The 19,212-nt window shown below is 44.7% G+C and overlaps 2 protein-coding genes across 4 annotated transcripts; one reads left to right on the forward strand and one right to left on the reverse strand.

The window, feature by feature from the left end:
* Window positions 1-867: 867 nt before the first annotated feature.
* Window positions 868-9,501, forward strand: cracr2ab (calcium release activated channel regulator 2Ab; the record flags this gene model as incomplete). Its single annotated transcript, XM_079183514.1, has 17 exons — window positions 868-1,020; window positions 2,211-2,322; window positions 2,853-3,042; window positions 3,126-3,272; window positions 4,379-4,469; window positions 4,728-4,823; window positions 5,155-5,342; window positions 5,490-5,561; window positions 5,724-5,772; window positions 5,887-5,969; window positions 6,248-6,941; window positions 7,070-7,208; window positions 7,675-7,756; window positions 8,073-8,187; window positions 8,407-8,508; window positions 8,594-8,670; window positions 8,869-9,501. 17 exons carry the CDS (start codon window positions 868-870, stop codon window positions 8,954-8,956), a joined length of 2,478 nt encoding a protein of 825 aa, XP_079039640.1. The 3' UTR covers window positions 8,957-9,501.
* A 691-nt stretch (window positions 9,502-10,192) lies between these two features.
* Window positions 10,193-18,953, reverse strand: prmt8b (protein arginine methyltransferase 8b; the record flags this gene model as incomplete). 3 transcript variants are annotated; one of them, XM_079183504.1, is made up of 10 exons in its annotated part: window positions 10,193-10,276; window positions 10,601-10,722; window positions 11,353-11,503; window positions 13,148-13,263; window positions 14,839-14,926; window positions 15,275-15,417; window positions 15,970-16,033; window positions 16,778-16,933; window positions 18,043-18,261; window positions 18,885-18,953. In XM_079183504.1, the coding sequence occupies 10 exons, from the start codon at window positions 18,951-18,953 to the stop codon at window positions 10,193-10,195; spliced, it is 1,212 nt and encodes a 403-aa protein (XP_079039630.1). The 3 variants fall into 3 exon arrangements, with proteins under 3 accessions (XP_079039630.1, XP_079039629.1, XP_079039628.1); XM_079183503.1 differs by having other exon boundaries at window positions 18,043-18,264; XM_079183502.1 differs by having other exon boundaries at window positions 18,043-18,267.
* Between the last annotated feature and the right edge of the window lie 259 nt (window positions 18,954-19,212).

The following is a 19,212-nucleotide window of genomic DNA, read 5'->3' on the forward strand; positions in this document are numbered from 1 at the left end:
TAGCCTCTGCATGAAGGGAATATGTGTTCAAAAAGTCCCATGAGGATACTAATTGGAGTGTAATGTATTTAATGTCTAATTTACAGTTTTTAAGAATTTACATTTTGTTTGGCGCAAACGTCTCGCTAACAAATAAAACAAACTTTTCCACCACGAGCGGTTAGTCGACATGTCTTGTCTTGAAAATCGCAGAACTGCGTCTGAACGTTTCTGCAAACTGCAGCACCGCTCTTTACAATGCAAGCGAGACAGTGCATCAAAAAGATGTCTGAGGTTAAGTTGTGGCGACGAAACAAGAAACCACTGTTTCATACATCACAGCTCTGAGTTCGGCTGTGACTCGGCCTCTTGGAAACGGCTCTGGCGGTCTTGCAGGCATTATGCTGTCATGTGTTCTGTACAGCCGGGTATTAAGATAAGCCTTTACACTGTGTTTACATGCCTTTGTGAGTTGCTTGTTCCTGGCTTATTAGAAAAAGGGAAGCACTGTATCGTCGTAAGAAGTGTGGTACTGTTGCATTAATGTTCTGATCACTTGTGTAACTGCATTTGACCACCAGTTCACTCAAAAAGTCACCTTTTTAGTAAGTAGTAGTACGTTTGACTGCTCTATTTATACTATTTCTCTCTGTCTCACAGGAGCCTGCAACCATTTTTGGTGTATTCATAAGCCACAAAGTTATCAGTGATCTCATCACCTGATGCTACTTCCTGTCTTTGTCGTCATGGTGACTGTAAGAGCCCCAGAGCACTGGATACAGGGCCAATAAGGAGGCCTGATGTCTGATCCCACTACTTGAATGAACTGAAATTCATGCCACTCGCACACACACCGTGCAGCCCCCTTTTTAAAAAGAAGTCCCCGACATGGAGGAGGAAGGCCGGGTGAACGGCCGCGGACTGACCCCAGGGAGGAGGAACTCAGACTGGGGGCGAATCGCCCTGCTGGACAAGACCAAGGAGTTCTTCCAGACCTGCGATGTGGAGGGCAAAGGCTTTATATCCCGCACCGATATGAGGGTTAGAGACGCAGCGTGTGTGTGTGTGTGTGTGCGCTGTTAATGTGTTTGTATCACGCTGAAGTTGAGGAGACTCAAGTTAAGGTGTCCAGTTTATCCCCAAAGACATCAATGTCATGTTTTTAGAGCTGCAATTTAGGATTATTATCTTTAAAGACCTTTTTTGGGTAGTTAATTAATGGTTTGGTCTTTTTAATGGTCAGATGTTTGTGAAAAATGACTAACAAAAACTGACATTTTAGAGGCTGGATCCAGCACATTTTTGCATTTCTTTAAAAAAAAAAAGAAACCATTGCAGTTGAATATTCTGTCAATGAATTAGTTCATTTATTCATTGTTTCAGCTCTGAATTATTATATATTTCCTTTTGAAGCACAAACATTTTCTTTAGAGTGTTTTTCTTTCCTAGTCATTGTTTAAGGTTTTACATTCTTTCTTTTAACATCTACTGATGCTCTGCGAATGCATTAAGCCTCCGCTAAGAAGAACAGTAGGTCGAGGGGCCACACACACACATCCCTGTGGCATAACTAAGTGTCCCGTCGTGATGTAACATCGGTGAATGGCAAGCGGGAAACGCCGTCACGGTTGTGGATTTTGCTCGATTCTGAAATCTTTTTTTTTTTTTCATGTTATAATCCCCATTTTCATAGAAGCACTTCACCCACTCATCACACTCCAGCAGCCTGTGAAGTGGCAGAGTAGCACCATTGATGGAAAGGTTTAGGAGGATAGGTTCACCTCACCTCCCTCTCTCACACACACACACACACACACATACAGATCATTTTACTGGCAGGAACAATACACGCAAGCCTCTTCAAAATGCTAACAACATCCACGCTGCAGTGTCGGTTAATTAGGACAGGGCCCTTGTGAGCATCAGGCCTTTTGTCGCTGTTTGTTCAGTGACACATAAAAGAGCCACTTTGTGCCGGTGTTTACTCTGTGAAAGGTGAGCTACAGCAATACAGAGCTGGAGATGGCAGATTTAAGCCTCTGAATTTCTAGGTGACATTTATTGATTTAGCTCTAGTGTCTTAAAAGTGCCCCGTGAATTGTTTGTAATCTAAGTCCTCACTAACCACGTCCGTAGTCTCTGGACATGTTTTCTATGTGCCGAGGATTCCTGTTCCCGCTCAGCACGACGGCAGTTTAAAACGCCTCGTGTGTTTTGTGTTTTCTTGGCAGAGGCTCCACAGACGGCTGCCTCTGTCTGCAGAGGAGCTGGAGGATGTGTTTGACTCTCTGGATACGGACCGCACTGGTTACCTCACGCAGGAGGCGTTCTCCTCCGGATTCAGTAGGTCTCCTGCCGTCAGAGGCCTGAAATCTCAAGTTTAACCGACAACGAAAGATGGTGTCAAGTACTTCAAAAGAGGAGAACTCAGATATTTTCATGGAAAACGATATGCACGTTGCTCCCTTTTTGTGTTGTGTTTGAAGTCTATAAATGCTTTAGCTGGACTGTAATTTGTCGAGCTGCAAAAGTAAAGTTGACAGGATAATAACACGTGTAGCGTAACAGTCACACAAGTAGAGTAGAGTCATAAAGGCAATGACCTCACTCAGTAATGTCAGTTACACAACCTCTATCTAAACTTTGGAAACATTAGCCACCATAAGCTGCTTGTCATACCAGACCAAGTAAGGCTGCAAATGCGGCAGCAAAACCCCCCCCCCGAGTGTTTTGAATCAAGCATTTCTGTACTTCACCGTTTCATTTGTACAAAGAAGAATGTGTTTTTTGTTTTTTTTCCGTGCTACTCTAAAAAACCTCTGCTGCCATCCATTCATGCATCCATGCTGCCTCCTGGTGTTGGTGTATCTCAGGTCAGTTCCTGCATGGCCGGAGGATCTCTGTGGCCGATGACCAAAGCCAGGCCCCCGGCCCCGTCTTTAGGGCCAAAGAAGCACTTTATCAGAGCCAATGGGAAGCCAAGCTGTCAGGAGGTGAAGACGAGGAGGAGGGGCACTTCTGCATGCTGCTGGAAAGCCTGGGGGCCAGTAATGTGTTTGAGGAGTGAGTGTAATCACAGCAAAGCCCTCTGTGTATATGTGTTTTTTTTGGTGTGTTTTGCTCATGACTAATCTTCCTCTCTCTAGTCCAGGCGAGGTGCGCAGTCTTTGGGCTCAGCTCAGGCGGGATGAGCCTCACCTCCTGTCCAATTTCGAGGAGTTCCTGGCCAGAGTCACCCACCAGATCAAAGACGCCCACAAGGAGAAGAAGGAGATGGAGAGCGCCCTACAGAGGTAGAACTACAGGACAGTTGCACTCATGGCTGAAAGAAGAGCCTGTATTCCCTCAAAATGTAGTGTTTTTACTCCATTTTTGTGCATTTTCTCTGCCTCTAAGTGTGAAAGACGGGACATGTAAAGTGGTGCGAAAAGTGAGAGTAGATTCTGGATTAAAAAGGCCACATTCCTCAATTGGTTCCCACACTTAAAAAGTGTTTAAGTACCGTACTTCATGTACCATTTAAAGTAAATGTTCTCATTAGACACCTAAAGAATCTGTGACATAACGGTGAGTGTGTGTGTTTGTGTGTGTGAGACGCAGCCTGCGAGTGGATTTCCCTGTAATTCTCTATAGAACGACCTCTTTATCCGTGTCAAATGACCAGTAATCTGGAGGCCCGCTCTGAAGTCAGACCACCTTCTGCTGTTGCAGAAATCCATTCGCACTATGCCTGAAGGGACACCGAAAGCAATAAGAAGTGTAACATATCTTGGTCAATATATTTAATTGTGTGATATGCAGAGCAAACTGCCAAATTGCGGGTGTCTCTGTTCACAGACCGATCGCATAATTCTCCTGCCAGAGATAATAACAACAATAGTAATATTAATATAAATAACATAAAGGACTGTCGGTAGAAAGAAAAAAACAAGTTGCAGTGTTTATGTGTTTGCAGTAGTGAATGTGAAAGTTTGTGGCATTAGCTTAAGTTTACTTAAGCTAACTTTTAATTAAATAGTTCAAATTGTTTGGGTTGATTTTTGTTCCAGTGATATCTGTGATTTAAGCTGTGTGTAAAACATGCATACGCAGTCGTCCCATGGCACTGCATGGTACTTTGTAACAGCTAGTTATTCCTCTAGACTTTACTAATTGGCTGTTTGGGTCTTAACAATTGTCAGAGGGGGATGTAAATACCACTCAGTATTCTTTTGAAAAGGAAGCTCTGTTGCTGTGTGTGCTCAAGTATTTACACGCAATTAAAGACACGGCTTTATTAAGACCAACCGAGACAACAATGCTGCTCTGTTCCTTGATATTATATCATGTCACGCCGCGTGTCTTTCATCAGCTCCCCATTAACCTTAAATGTAACGTCTCTGCTGGTCCCTCTACGCAGGAAGGCTGCAACACATGACAGCGAGATCCGCTATTTATACGAAGAGATGGAGGCGCAGATCAAAAACGAGAAAGACCGGCTGATTCTAAAGGTGCCAGAGCTCAAACGCACCACACGAAAACCTATCACTCCAACTCCTCTTGTAGCAACCAAATAATTACAACAAAATCACTTTTGTTGTTTTGGCCAAATGTTTAAAGTTCCCCTCCAGTCAAAAATGTCTTTTGTTTATTGTTCCTTCACTTGGATGTTTGACCTTTGCTGTGAGAGTGTGTTTTATGTCTGGAAGGGATCTTAATCATGTGCCCACTCCTTAACTATTTGACCTTTTCTTCTTCTGGCCGTGCAGGACGCCGAGCGCATTCAGGTGCGCAGCCACGGCCTGGAGCATCAACTGTTCTCCAAGGAGAAAGAGCTGGAGCATCTATTCCAGAAGCAGAAAAGGGTCCGTAGATACATGTTCATCACTCACATTAAATAAACAACGTCCCTTCACACAACATGTAGATATCAGACATTCCTTTTAAATGATTGCCCCTATATTTAATCAAGAATAGCTCGGTGCAACGAAGGTTGGATACTATTATTGCACTTGGGTGGAAAATAAAACTGCTGAAACATTTGAAGCATGCAGATGGTATTAATCCTGCCCTCTGTTGTAGGGCGGGGTTTAAGCAGCAGCCACACAGTTCCCTTTCCACTGTAGACATACTTCAGGCCCGCTCAGCCGGGCATTAGTGCGTTTCATTCCTGCGAATGTCTCCCTCTCGCTCCAGTTAGAGCTCCAGTGCCTCGAGCTGAACAGCGAGAAGCAGGAGAGCCACGTGGAGAATGTCAAGCTGAAGATGACCAACGACGAGCTGTCCCGAGCGCTGGAGAGCACCAGCCAGGACCTGGGGCTGGCCCAGGAACAGCTGGCCATGCTGCAGGAGCAGGCCGCCCTGCTGCAGCAGGAGAAAGAGATGTGGGTACTCGCGCCTATTACACGTGCTTAATTATTGTTTGTATGAAGAAATCATTGAAGAGTGTCTCCTTACAGTGAGGGCTCTAAGACTACAAACGCACATACTCGCTTGTTCGTCTACTGAATATTGAGTTTGTCTGGTTTCAGGGAAATGTACAGAGTGACCGAGGGACTGCAGAGAGAGAAGCAAAGTCTCATGAAGCAGCTCGACCTCCTCAGGTATGACATCCCATGAGCTCATGTCTAACCTGGGTCATCTCTTTCTGGTTAAGCCATAATTGGCAAACCTTGTTAAAGGAACTCTAGTGCTTTTCAGTGCATTCTTTTCCACAGCAGAGTCCATCCTTCTCATTTCATTTCTCTTCTTTTCAATCTCCCCAGAGAGATGAACAAGCATTTAAAAGACGAACGGGACATATGCTGCGGCGTGGTGAGTACGCGTTTCATGTAACCGCACTGCCGCAGGATCTTTCATGGCGTCACCTGATTGATAACAAATACCTCCCTCTGTAACACTAACATGCGCTCCCTTTGTTTAAACAAGCCCCGGACCTCACTCAGAAAGAAGCAGAAGCAGAGAACGGGCCTCGCCGATATATTTGATGACACCAGCCAGCCAGCGAAAAGGTGATTTCATTGGTCTTCCAAATACTCCTGAACACAAATCATCTGTCAGAGTGTTTCCTGTGTGACAAAGAAGAATTCCCGACCTCAGTTTGATGTGAAAATCACGTGTCAAAGGAGGAAAAACAGAGGATATCTGATTCTATAATCCACTGAATTCACTTTTTTTTGTTTAGATGAGACTAAAATCAGAAACCTTTGAGTGCTTTGGTCTCTAGATTTCCATCTCAGTCGAGTGAATTGACCCGGTGTATCCTCTGTTTCTCCTCTGTTTCTTAAAGAGCCCCACTGTTGGTGGATGGGTCCTACCAGTCTCTGGAGGCCCTGCCTATAGAGCACCTTCATATCGTATTTGTTGCTTCCTCTTCCTGTAGTGAGGACGACACCCCCGTTGCCACCCACTCCTCCTCCTCCTCCACCACCGCCACCGTTGGCGCCCCCGCATGTCACCAACGCCCCGCTGCCAAGAAAAACTCTGGCTTAGCCAACGGCTACGCCAACCCCGCTCCATCCAAAGCGCACGATGTGAGGCCAAAGGCCAAGAAATCCCCCGGAAAGATGGCCGCCGCTAAGAGGGTGACGGCGAAAGACAGAGACCGAGCGAAGAAAGTGGAAATTAAGAAGAAGGCAGGGGTGGAAGAGGAGGTCCTGGACGCCCCTCCAGATGGGTGGCCCCTCCGTCGGGTCATCTCCATTGAGGAGGACCACCTGCCCCACCTGCTCCACGGGGGGCCTCAACTTTTACTGCACCAGCTCAGCGAGGAGGAAGACGAGCTGGACGATGAGGAGGAAGAGGAAGCTCAGAGTGACTTTGAAACAAGTGTCGTCTTGGCAGCGGACCTGTCCGACAACCCACCCTCTAGTCACGTCCCGGTGTCGGCAGAAGCTCCGCCAGCAAGGAAATCCCGCTCTACCCACGCGAAAAAGACGCCAATGTCTCCTAGAGGACAGCCTGTCGGGAAGGAGACCCAGCAAGTATGTCCACAACTTTGGAGCTCCAAATAGGTTTTGAGCCTAACATAAATGTGTTATTACCTGCAGAGGTAATGAATTAACATCATTTTTCTGTCTCTCTGCCTTCACTATTGTTTTATCTGCTTCAGAGGATAAAAGAAGGAGCGCTGTTTGCCCCGGACCGCCTGTTCAAAGTGGTCCTGGTTGGAAACTCGAGTGTAGGCAAGACGTCCCTGCTACGCTCCTTCTGTGAGGGCCGTTTCCACCCGTCCACAACTGCTACTGTGGGTGAGAAGAGAAACATGGCGATGGTATTGTGTTGCATGTGTCACGGGCTGTGTTTGTGGATGTTAACACAGAAGATCGGAGCGTGACTTAGCATCACATGAGAGGGCTTGTGAAGTCAGAGTCCTGGCACACATTGTACTGCAGATTATGTCACTTCTGATGAATTTTTCTCTTCGCTTTCATCTTTCTCAATCCTCACTCGAGCCTTGTTATCTCCACTTTGTCCCCCCCCTCCCCCCTCCTCTGGAATGAGGCACAGTCAGTATCACGCCTCACCGGACCCCCTAGTGGCCGCTTTTGTATGTGTTGCTCTGCCAAAAGCAGAAACCATGAATATAATCTAATTTAAATTAAATATATAAAGTGTGTCCACGTATTTTTATCGTGAAGCTACACCAAAAAAAACTTCTACTAAGAAATGAATAATGTGTCCTGTCCTGGTTAAATGATATTGTGTGTTGTTCAGGTGTTGACTACAGTGTGAAGACACTGAGCCTGGACAACATGCAGGTGGCCATGCAGCTTTGGGACACGGCAGGTCAAGAGAGGTGCGTTTGTGTTTAGTTTTAGATACAAAACAAGTGAAGCGTGTGAATATATTTTCATTCAAACCATAACTTGGTTTTGCAAAATCAACATATATTATAGACGTAGTATATTTTGAAATATATACACTGTTAAAGTGGATTTCTGTGTCCTATGATGAAGTATATTGAATGGATGAATGAACTGAAGGAAATCACTTTTCTTACACTTTTAAAGACATCTTAACAATACAATGATACAGTAGTAGTATTGTGTACTTCAATCATATAATACCAGCAGGTGTGTACAGTGTAGTGTTAATCTCTGTCATCGACACAGGTACCGCAGCATAACCAAGCAGTTCTTTCGCAAGGCCGACGGTGTGGTGGTGATGTACGACGTCACCGTGAAGGAGAGCTTCAGGGCCGTGCAACCCTGGCTCAGCAATGTCCAGGTCTGACCTTTGACCCGAGGAAGTCTTCCGCAGCGCGTGCTTTTCTCATGTGTAGAGTTGGAAGATTACACTGATTTTATTTGAATTGATGCTTTTTTGGGATTCATAGGTTTATATCGTTTGTAGTTTCCCCAAAATGCTGCATGTTGAACATTGTTTTCCTCCTTTGTGACATGTAAAAATGTCTATTATGACAAGCACTGGACTCATCGTTTTCAGGAAGCAGCAGGAGAAGGGATCCCCATCCTCCTTTTGGGCAACAAAATGGACATGGATGGAGACAGGGTGGTGTCATTCAAAGAAGCTGAGCAACTGGCTTACGTGAGTTTTACTCAAAGCTCCCGGATCGTTTCATTTTTAAATGCTCGCTCAAAATTTTAACTTCCGTTTTTCGAACCCTGTGTAGGAAAACAAGGTGATGTTCTTTGAGGTCAGCGCCTACACTGCCAAGAATGTGACAGAGTCCCTCACGCACCTGGCCAGGTAAGATCACAGCTGGGAATCCAATAAGGGTGTCAAACAATAATAAGCTGTCTAGGAACAAACCGTACAGACTCCCTGCGCGCACCAGTCATCAGATGCATGATAAAATGACTGAAGAGTAGACGGCCCCTTTGTACTTTGTGTGTATGGCGTCGGCGGCTCATGCAGTGTGCTCTCTGTGTCTCTGTCTTCACTCAGAGTGCTAATGGAGCAGGAGGACAGGGTGAGAGACACAACAGTCATTCTGAGTGCTCTGCCCATAAAGAAGAAAGCCTGCTGCAAGTGAACTCAATCTACTAAGTTCTAGATCACTTTTTGCAGCGTTGTAAGACAACGATGAAACCATTCTTGGATTTGATCACAGAATGTGTCTTTTTAACAAGCCGCCTTCATTTTGACTCACACATATGCACGACATGTGGGAAGTCCACACGAAGGACCGTGTGGCTCATTTCAACATGAAACCCTTCTGTCAAGTTTGAATGATGAGGCTCAAGAGGAAGAGCTCATCTAAAGTAAAAAAAAATAAGGTGCTGCCCCATTCCCTGTACATAACGCTGTAGTGCTGTCTATAAGATTTAAAAATAGAAACATATTATGTATTATAATTACTTTCGATAAGAGAAATCATAAATAAACTGTTGTTTTTTCATGAATGAATGCTAGCTCAAAAGTCTTGATTTCTTTGTATTTGTCTTGTGTATGTGAATGTAGTTATGCTTTATATGTAAGCTTAAACTGAACTAAATTATTTGGGATTCATTCAAATATTTCACTGAAAATCATGAGAGAAACATTTGACTCTTTGACATTTTATTCATCATCGTTGTTCATCGCTTCTTCTTTTTTTTCATATTCTTTGTCCGATCGAAACAAAGTGTTACGTGACATATTGCATCTGTGTTTGTTGCTGTTCTGAGGCATTGTTCTGTTTTAATCTGGCACCAAAGTACGTTTGTTCTGAATTATCCCCAATTAAAGAAATTTCAAAATTACATTTCACACCTTTCTGAAATCAATGAAGCAAATGATAAAAAAACAAATAAAACACAATGAATTACTGCACCCTCTAAACAATTACACAGTGCGTATTAAATCTTAACAAATGACTAAAGGAAAATCAGATGATGACTGTGCTGTGACCCTCTCGACATCACGCAGATCAATGCTCTTCAATTAGCTGCACTAACGATATAAAGACTCATTTATACTCAAATCTAGCATCATTTCCAGAAATTAGTGACAGACAAAAACAAAAGAAATCAAGTTCATTTAGGATGTTACATTCAACGATGTGCCCGAGTCGATCAAGCTGGTACGGGTCGATGGCACTATTGCTGATCGATATTTGCCTTTTCTGATGACATCACTTGGGTGCTGGCGTGATGGCATCCAATCAGATGCGTCCGGTCGCTCCCTCGCTGGCCAACTGGAAATGCCTGTTGGGAGAGGCTGCGCCGTCCCCCCCACACCCAGAGTGTGTCGAGAGGGGCTGAGGGTAGTTGGTCGGTTGTTGTTGCGCCTAACGCATTTTGTAGTCGTGGGAGATGGCGGCCTCACATAGTTGCCCTTTGAAGTCTAGCTCCATAGTGAACTCCAGGTCACGCTGCAGACGATGACACCATTTTAAATGAATGAATTAAGAAATTTAAGACAAAAGAAATCCGTTTGCTATAAAGGTAGCTAAACGACATCTTCACACAAATTAAAAATGCAGTGGTGGAATTTTAATTTTACTTGTATGTACGTTTTATTTCATACTACTTCATACTGCTACCCCTTATTTCCAGAGGCAAATATTGTACCTTCTACTCGGCTACATTTATTTTGTAGCTACTAGTCACGTTAAAAATCTAGATGAAGATGTGACACAAAACTAGCTCTCTGCCAGAAATTCAAATCTATTGCGTCTTTATTTTAGGAGTCTTACCACATTCTTCTCATTAGGCCTCACAGCAATACTGCCAAAGATCTCCTCTCCCTTCTTGACAGTTAAGTAGTCCTCTAAGTAAAACACTGTCTGCTTCCAGTGTGTGCTGGCAGCATCTGGAGCTGAGATAGAGGACAGGAGGAACATTGTGTACACGGGGGAACAGGGGAAAAAGGTGTACGGAGGTTAAAGAAGAACAGAGTAACGAGGAAAAGAGAGGTTTAGAGTGAGCGTGAGAACATATATATAGGGACACTCGGCTCCCCTGGGCATGTTAACACGGAAGAAAATTGACAGCGAAAGCACCTGAAACTGGCTCACCAAGTGGGAGAAATACAGAGGCTGAACTCCTATAGTGATGCTCAGCCTCAGGCCCAACAGACTCGGCCAAACATAGAACCTCCTCTACACGACATTATGTAAGCACTGGATGCATGAACGTATTAACATAAGCTTACATAACAGCTTATAGCAACTCTCTCTATAACGGGCGTCCTCGACGCCGCGTTACCAGAAGCGCTCAGTGCAAACACCGGGTCGGCCCGTGAGGCACCAGCAATTGATTGACTTACATTTCGGCTCAACCAGAAGAGTTTATACGATCTGTTCTAATTTCAAAATTGGACATATTCCCATTAATGTGTATGGATTTCCCTTTTTCCCCCCCCTTTCTTTCTTCTTTTGATACCAGATATGTATAAATGTCAGTTTGAACAGTTCGCCCAATACGGGTGAACGCACACACTACTCACCAGTGGAGAAGCCGGTCTTCTTGTGACACTTGGTGAACTCAATGTTGAAATAGGTGACCAGCGCGTGGACGTAATCGTTGCGCTGGATCTGCAGACAGAAGGCTGACGTGAAGGACAGGTCCTCTGGCTTCACGGTGTAGATGTCCACTTCCTGCACAAAAGGGGCCAACGATCATTTACTCCGCTTTATTTTTTTGCAAGGACGTCTCTCAAGAGTTCGCTGTGCTTTTTTCAATTCATGACATTATCATGTCATAGTAGAACAGCGTGTACAAGCACAGACAGGCACAAGTCGTCACCCCCCTCCCACACACACACACACACACACACACACACTCGCCATCTCTCACACACATGTACATGTATGTCAATCCCTGCTTGATTATTCCCCATCATTATTGTGCATGCGTGAGCCGTTTGTGTGAGAAAGCCCACAGGTTGAATCACGGCTGGCAAAACGAAGCCTGTTCACAGTACACATGCTGTGTGGGTGTCCTCCCTCAAGTCTACAAGGGAGGGAGGCTGTGTGTGTGTTTGTGTGTCCGTGTGTTTGTGTGTGTCTGTTCGCTTGTGTCTATATCAAGCACTGCCTCATGAATATGGCCACAAATTTAAGTATCACATTTTGTTACCTGGCAGGCATCACTGCGGTTCCAAAATAGGAGTGGAGACGGTCATGCATGTACTGTGTGATGATGTTGTGTGGAAGAGGACGGGGGAGGGAGGATTTCACACTGCAACCTGTTCATCTCGCCCCGGCCTACTGGGCTATGAATCGCTCGGCCATGTGGCGTCAGCATGGCAGATTGTGATTTAACACCTCTGTCCTTTCCAATGATGCTGGGCCAGTTGTCATATACAGCAAATTGTGGGAAGAGAGAGAAAAGAAAGAAGTCCCCGGGAGCGATTTTGTACATTTTTGAGCGTGTGATGAGTGGCAGTTTGAATTAAGATGGGGTGAAGTGTCTGGCAGCGGGAAGGTGTGAACAAGCAAATATATACACTTGAAAGAGGATACAGAAATGTTCAGACCGGCATATCACTATTTAACTAGTAACCCCTTCCTCCAACCTGACGCATAAATCACCTTTTTGAACACAAAAGGATGGTGGGTGCCTATACCAGTCCATTTCATTCCGCCTGGTGACTCGATGCCTGCTCTTGTGTGACATTTCACCATCGCACAGAGGGAGAGACCCGACCCCCCCCCCCCTCCACTATTCGCTCAAACTACTGAGGCATGTCATTGCTTAAATCAAGAGAATGTGACGGTAGATGAAGAGTATAGAAGAAGTGATTAAGAAGGGAAGAGTGAGAAATGAGACTGCAAAATGATATGGAACCAAACAAATAAAAGAGAGAGAGAGAGAGGATTAAAAGATATGGGTAACTCCAAATAATAACAATAGAAATGATATAAATCAGAGAGAAGGAACAGTTAAAGAGGAAAAGCAGTGATATGAAAGGTAGACAGGATAAACAAAAAAAAGCTATCACCTCCCTGAGTGCTCTTATCCTCTGTTCATTTATGAGATATAAGACAAGCCACCGTCAAGCATGGAAACACAGGAGGAAGACTGTTACAGCTCCCCAGAAACCTCTATTATGTACTAGAGAATCGCCTCACCAGACTCGGAGATTGATCGCTGTCTCGCATAGCAAAACACAAAAGATGAAAAACCTTGCGTGTTGGGGTGTTTGCCTCAGACACGCAGGCTTTTAAAAATACAACATTCACACCCTTGAGGTACGTTCTTCACCGTGCGTGTCTTCGTGCACAAAGACACAGACTAACCTTTAGGAGGCAGGCGTTAGTCACCACCTGCTTGGGATCTACCACATCCACCAGAGGCTCTTTGATGGCCACGTTGCGAATGCAGCTCATGTCGAACCCGTACACGTTTTCCCACCCTGTGCATACACAAAACGGAAACAGCACCCATATGAGTACACATGCGAAGAGTTTGTGTTTTCTGTATTTTCTTTACTTTCTGAATTTGTATCCACTTGCAAAGCTCTGTGCTCGCTGCTCCTGCCAAGCTGTCAGCACACAAAAAAAAAAAAATGTGGGAGAGAAAATATAACAAAAGCACTTAACCCTACCAGGAAAAAAAAAACGTCCCCCACTCACGCTGTATTTCTGTCTATCCAGTCCCGATGTGGAGAAAGACATGGCCCTCTGAAAATAGACTCCTGGACTCCTCCGCCTCCTCCACCATGTCTGGTTGGCTTTTTTTATTGGTATAATTTGGGCTGAAAACACACCGAGCAGGCTTTCCCTCCGCCTTTCCCGCTGTCCCTCCACTCCACCTTGCCTTGTCAGAGGGCCAAACGCTAAGTCTGAGCGAGGAGAAGGTGGAATATGCCACCGACGCAGACCGAAACTAAAAATAAGAACGCAAGGGTTTGGGTACACCGAATTCTTCTGGGACTTATGTGAAAGCGTCAATGTAATAGAACAGAGAAGGCCACCTGTAAAAGGAAACTCAGCAGGAGTTATTAACCCAGATGCGATGCCTTAGTACAAGTGTGAATGGCACCTTCATTATTGGTGCTTTGATCTGGATCACAATGTTAAGCTCAGCACTCTTGCTGTGATAGATATTTGAACACATGAAGTGAGTTTGGAGCACAGAATGTACTGCAGGATCAAGGCACCTCGCTGCTGTAGCTGCTTACGCTTCTACTTTATCATTTTACACCGGGGTTTCTATGTTGGAAATAATGCTTTTGTTAATAGTTAATATGTACTTTTTATTAGTTTATCGATCAGTGACATTTGCGATGACAGGAGGTGAGACAATGGGCCCCTGGGCACAGACATGCCAAAGGCCCCACCACCTCTCGCATGTAGCAGCAAGACACACAGACTTTATAGTTGTTTAGCCTTTTGTTGTTGTTTTGTGTCTCTTTGTGTAGTCGTTACACGTCTCTCTGTGGTTTGGAGTGTCTTTGTAGTTGTTTTGTGTCTCGTTGTGGTCATTATGTGTCTCTTTGTGCTTGTTTTGTGTCTCTTTGGAGTCATTTTGCGTTTCTTTGAGGACATTTTGTAGCTAACTTTAACTCTGCTAGCTAACTAGCCACATTTGGACCACTTGTAGAAGTTTTCCAAATAAGTAAGTTAATGTCTGCTGACCAAGATCCATTTATAAATATGTTATTACCACTTCAAGCCCACACCTGATGGGTTACTCTGCAGTTGAAACTCTTTACTATTAATAACTGCTGACCTGATAGCTCATTAAAATGTGACAACCACATGGCCTTTTATTAATGACTCACTCATTCTCGCCGTCTGCAGTAATATATCAGCCAAAGAGATTTCTCCCAAATCGTTCAGCTACAGCTCTTAAAAAGAACGGCTTCTTAGAAAGTGGAAACATACATTCATCTGCACAGCGGTCATTAATAATGCACTGCACAGCTTAGAGGGAGACAGAGAGAGAGAGAGAGAGAGAAAAACACAAATCGTCCATAATTACTCACAATGTATCTTGAAGTCTTTGTACTGCCTGTCTTCAATGGCTACCACGTAGAGAGCTGCTCTGTCAGGGAACATCAGGCCTCCAGGTTTCTGAATTCAAGAAAAGCGTCTGGTATTAATGCACACACACACACACAAGCACACACACACACACAAGGCCATCCATCACCTTTACTGTTCGCACACCTGCCATGTAGGATGACATGTGCGGAGTTGAAAGCCTGCAGGCAACTACTGAGGTTAGAGAGCAGATCATTCATGTATGACCTCAGCATATGGGCAGCAGACACAAGCGTACAGTAAATCCTCTACTTCATCACTGTTCTGGTGTTTTTATGTGGCCAAAGCCTTACTCGTCCAGCCAGCTACACACACACACACACACACACACTAAACCAAACCCAGCCGTCTCTAAAGCCTCCAGCAGCACTATCATACCAGCCACTTGTCCCTGGCGAAGATGACGGTGTTGAGCATGGACTCGTAGAAGAGGCAATAGCCCATCCACTCCGAGATGATAATGTCCACCTTCTCCACGGGCAGCTCCACCTCCTCCACCTTGCCCTTGAAGATGGTGATGACTGCGAGGTGTACAGCAGGCAACAGATTACTACACGGCATCGTCGTCACATTAATGCAGGACAATAGCTCTATTCTCAGATGACATTGTTTGTATGCGTTGGGATTTCTGTAAATTAGTACGGCTTAATTACTACGCCCAACGCATGCGTCTGTGCTTCATGCATGAATTTGTCTTGTTTTCTTTCTGACCCATGATATGGAGAAACTAGGAGATCGATTTAAGAGTTACTATCGACACTCGTATGCCTTAGTAAGACCATCATCTTAAAATACCTGGGATGTAAATAAAAAAGATGAAACAAAGGGCGGCATTTTACAATAGGAATCACCAACACTGAGGGAATTCTGATTGATGGCCGGTTATTTGACATCAGAGGCGAGCTGCCAGTTAACCGTCAGAACTGTGACTAACATTGTCGAGTGTGACGTTAATGATGTGAAATATACCGTTGTGTTCACGCCGCATCTAATCCAGATGCCATCGGGCTGTTCGGCATTCCGACAGACGGGCATGACAAATAGAGCAGTAATGAGAAACCACTCCTACTTACCATTGTGTAGGTGATTTGACTTGATAATCTTCTCAGAATATTCGGATATGCTTGAACATTCAATCTGTAGGCGCAAGGGCAAAACCACAGAGGTGGTGTCTTCTGAACAAGAAAACTGTGCGTGGCAATATCTACATTGTTTGTTTGGTTCATCTTCTGGTAACAGGCACTTTTCATCATTTTAATAATTCATAAGAAATATGTTCCTCAAGATAATTTTCTCGCCATTGGACTTGGCCTGCAATGGTGTTAGCTACCATTTCCCCTTCCTGTACACAGACAGTCAACCTTTGTGGTAATATCGGAAGGACAAATTTAATCAAACCCTTCAAATCCACCCAAACACTAATGCCCCTGATCACTCACCTCAGAGCCTGTGCGGCATGGAAACTAATACATCATGTTGCTCTCCCATCCATAAGTGTATTACAGTACATGCATTATACATTACTGTGGAAGACACTGCCGGCAAAGTATAACCTTTGACGAGGGGAGTCGGATGTCTCTTATTCTCTGTGTGTAAGACTGAAATATATTTCTCAACAGAACACAAGGAGCTGGCCCTAAAGAGGAATTTGTTCGTTTTATATGGAGAAGGAAAGGCCACGGATGACACATAATGTGACAGCAGAGCCAGAAATGATATCAATTTGGGCACTGAAAAGGTGTGCGGATCCTCTCTCTCTCTCTCTCTCTCTCTCTCTCTCTCTCTGTCATTAATATTTATTAGCGGAAACTGTTGGACGATACTAATGAAGATTAGAGACTGTATCTGTTCGTGGCTAAAAGGTGCATCCATCCGCCTCACCCCATACACGTGTTTGGCGCCGGCGTTGGCGGCAAACATACAGAGGATCCCCGTGCCGCTGCCGACATCCAGGACGATTTTGTCTTTGAACACATGCTTGTTGTGGTACATGGCGTTCCGGTAGGTCAGCGTCCGCACCTCGTCCTTCAGCATCTCCTGTTTGAATTAAAGAGATAAAACCGAGAGCTCACAGCTGTGGTCCATCATGATTTGCCTTCTAGAATAACATACTGAACTGGTGTAGAGTACCTGAAGAATAGTGGGATTGATAAAATCCCCAAAGGAATACATAATACATATAATAGTGTATAATGAACATACAAATGTGTACACATGTTCTTGTGTAATGAGGTAGATAAGGCCGTATGTAGGCCAAAAGCCTCAGTGACAATGTCAGAGCTTCTTGAAATAGAGTAAAACACAAAGCCTTTGGGGACGGCCTGATATCCATCTCCCTGAGCCCATTCACACATCCCACTTTCTGGTCTGTCTCGCTTTGCACTCCTCTAATCAGGGCACACTCTTTGTCTGCCAGCAGACAAAAACCTGTCCCACATGCTAAATGTGGACACCATTTAAAAAAAAAGGCCTATATGTCCCCAAACCTTCCCACCACCACTGCCTCGCAGATCAAGGTCATTAGCTATAGGGTATAGCTATATATACTGTAGATATACTTAGATGTTCACTTTACAGACACTCTTTAGTGCTGGTAATGGAAAAGCCTCCTCTTTTGTCAGCTGTGAGACACCCTCCACTCTCTTTTATTTATTTTCCTCCACGAGCTCGTAGGCGGACAGTTGCCTCACAGGTTTTTATTTGGAGTTTACTTTGGGGGCATCATTAAATTACGTTTTGATGTGTAGTAAGTATTGACAGATTTTTTTACGAGAAGTGCGAGGAGCTTTAAACAATTGGCTTCTGAGAGTTGTTGGAATCATGTTTTTGATGATGTTTGGTTTCATACTTTGTTTAAACTCGTGTTTGAAAGCGCTGGAGGACTGAAACTTGGCTTCTCTGTTACTTTACAATCGATTTTCAGGTCCAATGAACTGTAATCATGTGTCTATATGTAATAGTTTCTTAGTTATGGATGCAATAATCCCATCTGGCCTTGGAATTAAATCAGTCGAGTTTGTTTGAGGTATCCTGCTGACAGAAAGCCAGACTAACAGGGTTGAAATGATGTGGCGGGTTAAGGAGCATCCGCTTAGACATCTGGTGTCGTTCTTCAGTTTCAAGCTGCCGTTTGTCAACCTGCCTACCTCATGGATGCCAAAGTGGGCATACGAGTCGAAGTAGTAGTCCCGTGATGTCATCTCCTCCGGGCTGATGAACTTGGAAATCTTGCCCCGACCAGGACAGCTGGCCAGGGCTGCTACATGAGGCGTATGGGGGATGCAGGGCACATGGTGGGTAGTAGGCACTGGTTTAGGCAGTGGGGAGGGCTGGGCAGACTGAGAGAGGGGGGACGTAACAGGCTGCTGCCGCTGTTTAAGGGGAAGAAAGGAGGAAAGAAAGGAAAAGGGGGGAGAATTTGTATTATAACTTACAGACAAGAATGAGAGAAACAGCATAGGGTTTGAGGATTGTATGTGCAGTGGACCGGCATATATTATGGGGCTGTGCAGATGAATTGCAAGCCAAAAGGGATTCATATAATAAGCTGTCAAGAATTCACATCTATTATACGGACGTGGAGACTCAGGGAAGAGCCGGTCAAAGATGCAGGTTCCATTTCAGCACCAAGGACAGCGGACACGGCCCCGTTCAATGCGTCCATACATCTCAAGCTGACCATTTAACACGACGACAAAACCCGTCTGCGTGCATTATCGCTACTATTGCAATGACAGCGATCTACTCACATTACCCACAACATCTGCAAGACACTGAGAAAATGCACTTTGCTTCGCTTGCGCGCCATCATAGCGCAACATCGATTCCAAAGCGGTTACGATGACGGCAAGAAAAGATTTTCTTTTTTTTTTAAAACAAAGAAGCGTACATTACATTCAAGACAAATGTGTTGTCACCATACAAATAAGCATAACGACATTGTCCCGGTCCCGTTATTGCCGGGTGCAGGACACCACAAGGTCCCTACCTCCGAGCTGTCCGCCTCCGCCATCTTCCGCCGTAGCAGCAAACAACGCGACGAATGCCTCAGTCCCATGAGAGCCGACGGGATTTACGCTACAACTCTTCAAAGTGTAGAAATGTGTACGGAAACGTGTCAAAAAAAATTGACCAAAAAATAACACTAAGCCACCAGATACATGGCTGCAATACAGACGGAAGTCATAATAAAAGACGTGGAGGGTTGGTATCACCAAATGAAGTGTAGAAAAGTTGAATGGATTTGCGCCAGGTGAAACGTACAGCAATCCATATACAGTGAATCAGACACAGGTTGTTCTGGAGCGAGGACTCGG

Source organism: Pholis gunnellus (assembly GCF_910591455.1).
Source record: "Pholis gunnellus genome assembly, chromosome: 22".
NCBI lineage: Eukaryota > Metazoa > Chordata > Actinopteri > Perciformes > Pholidae > Pholis > Pholis gunnellus.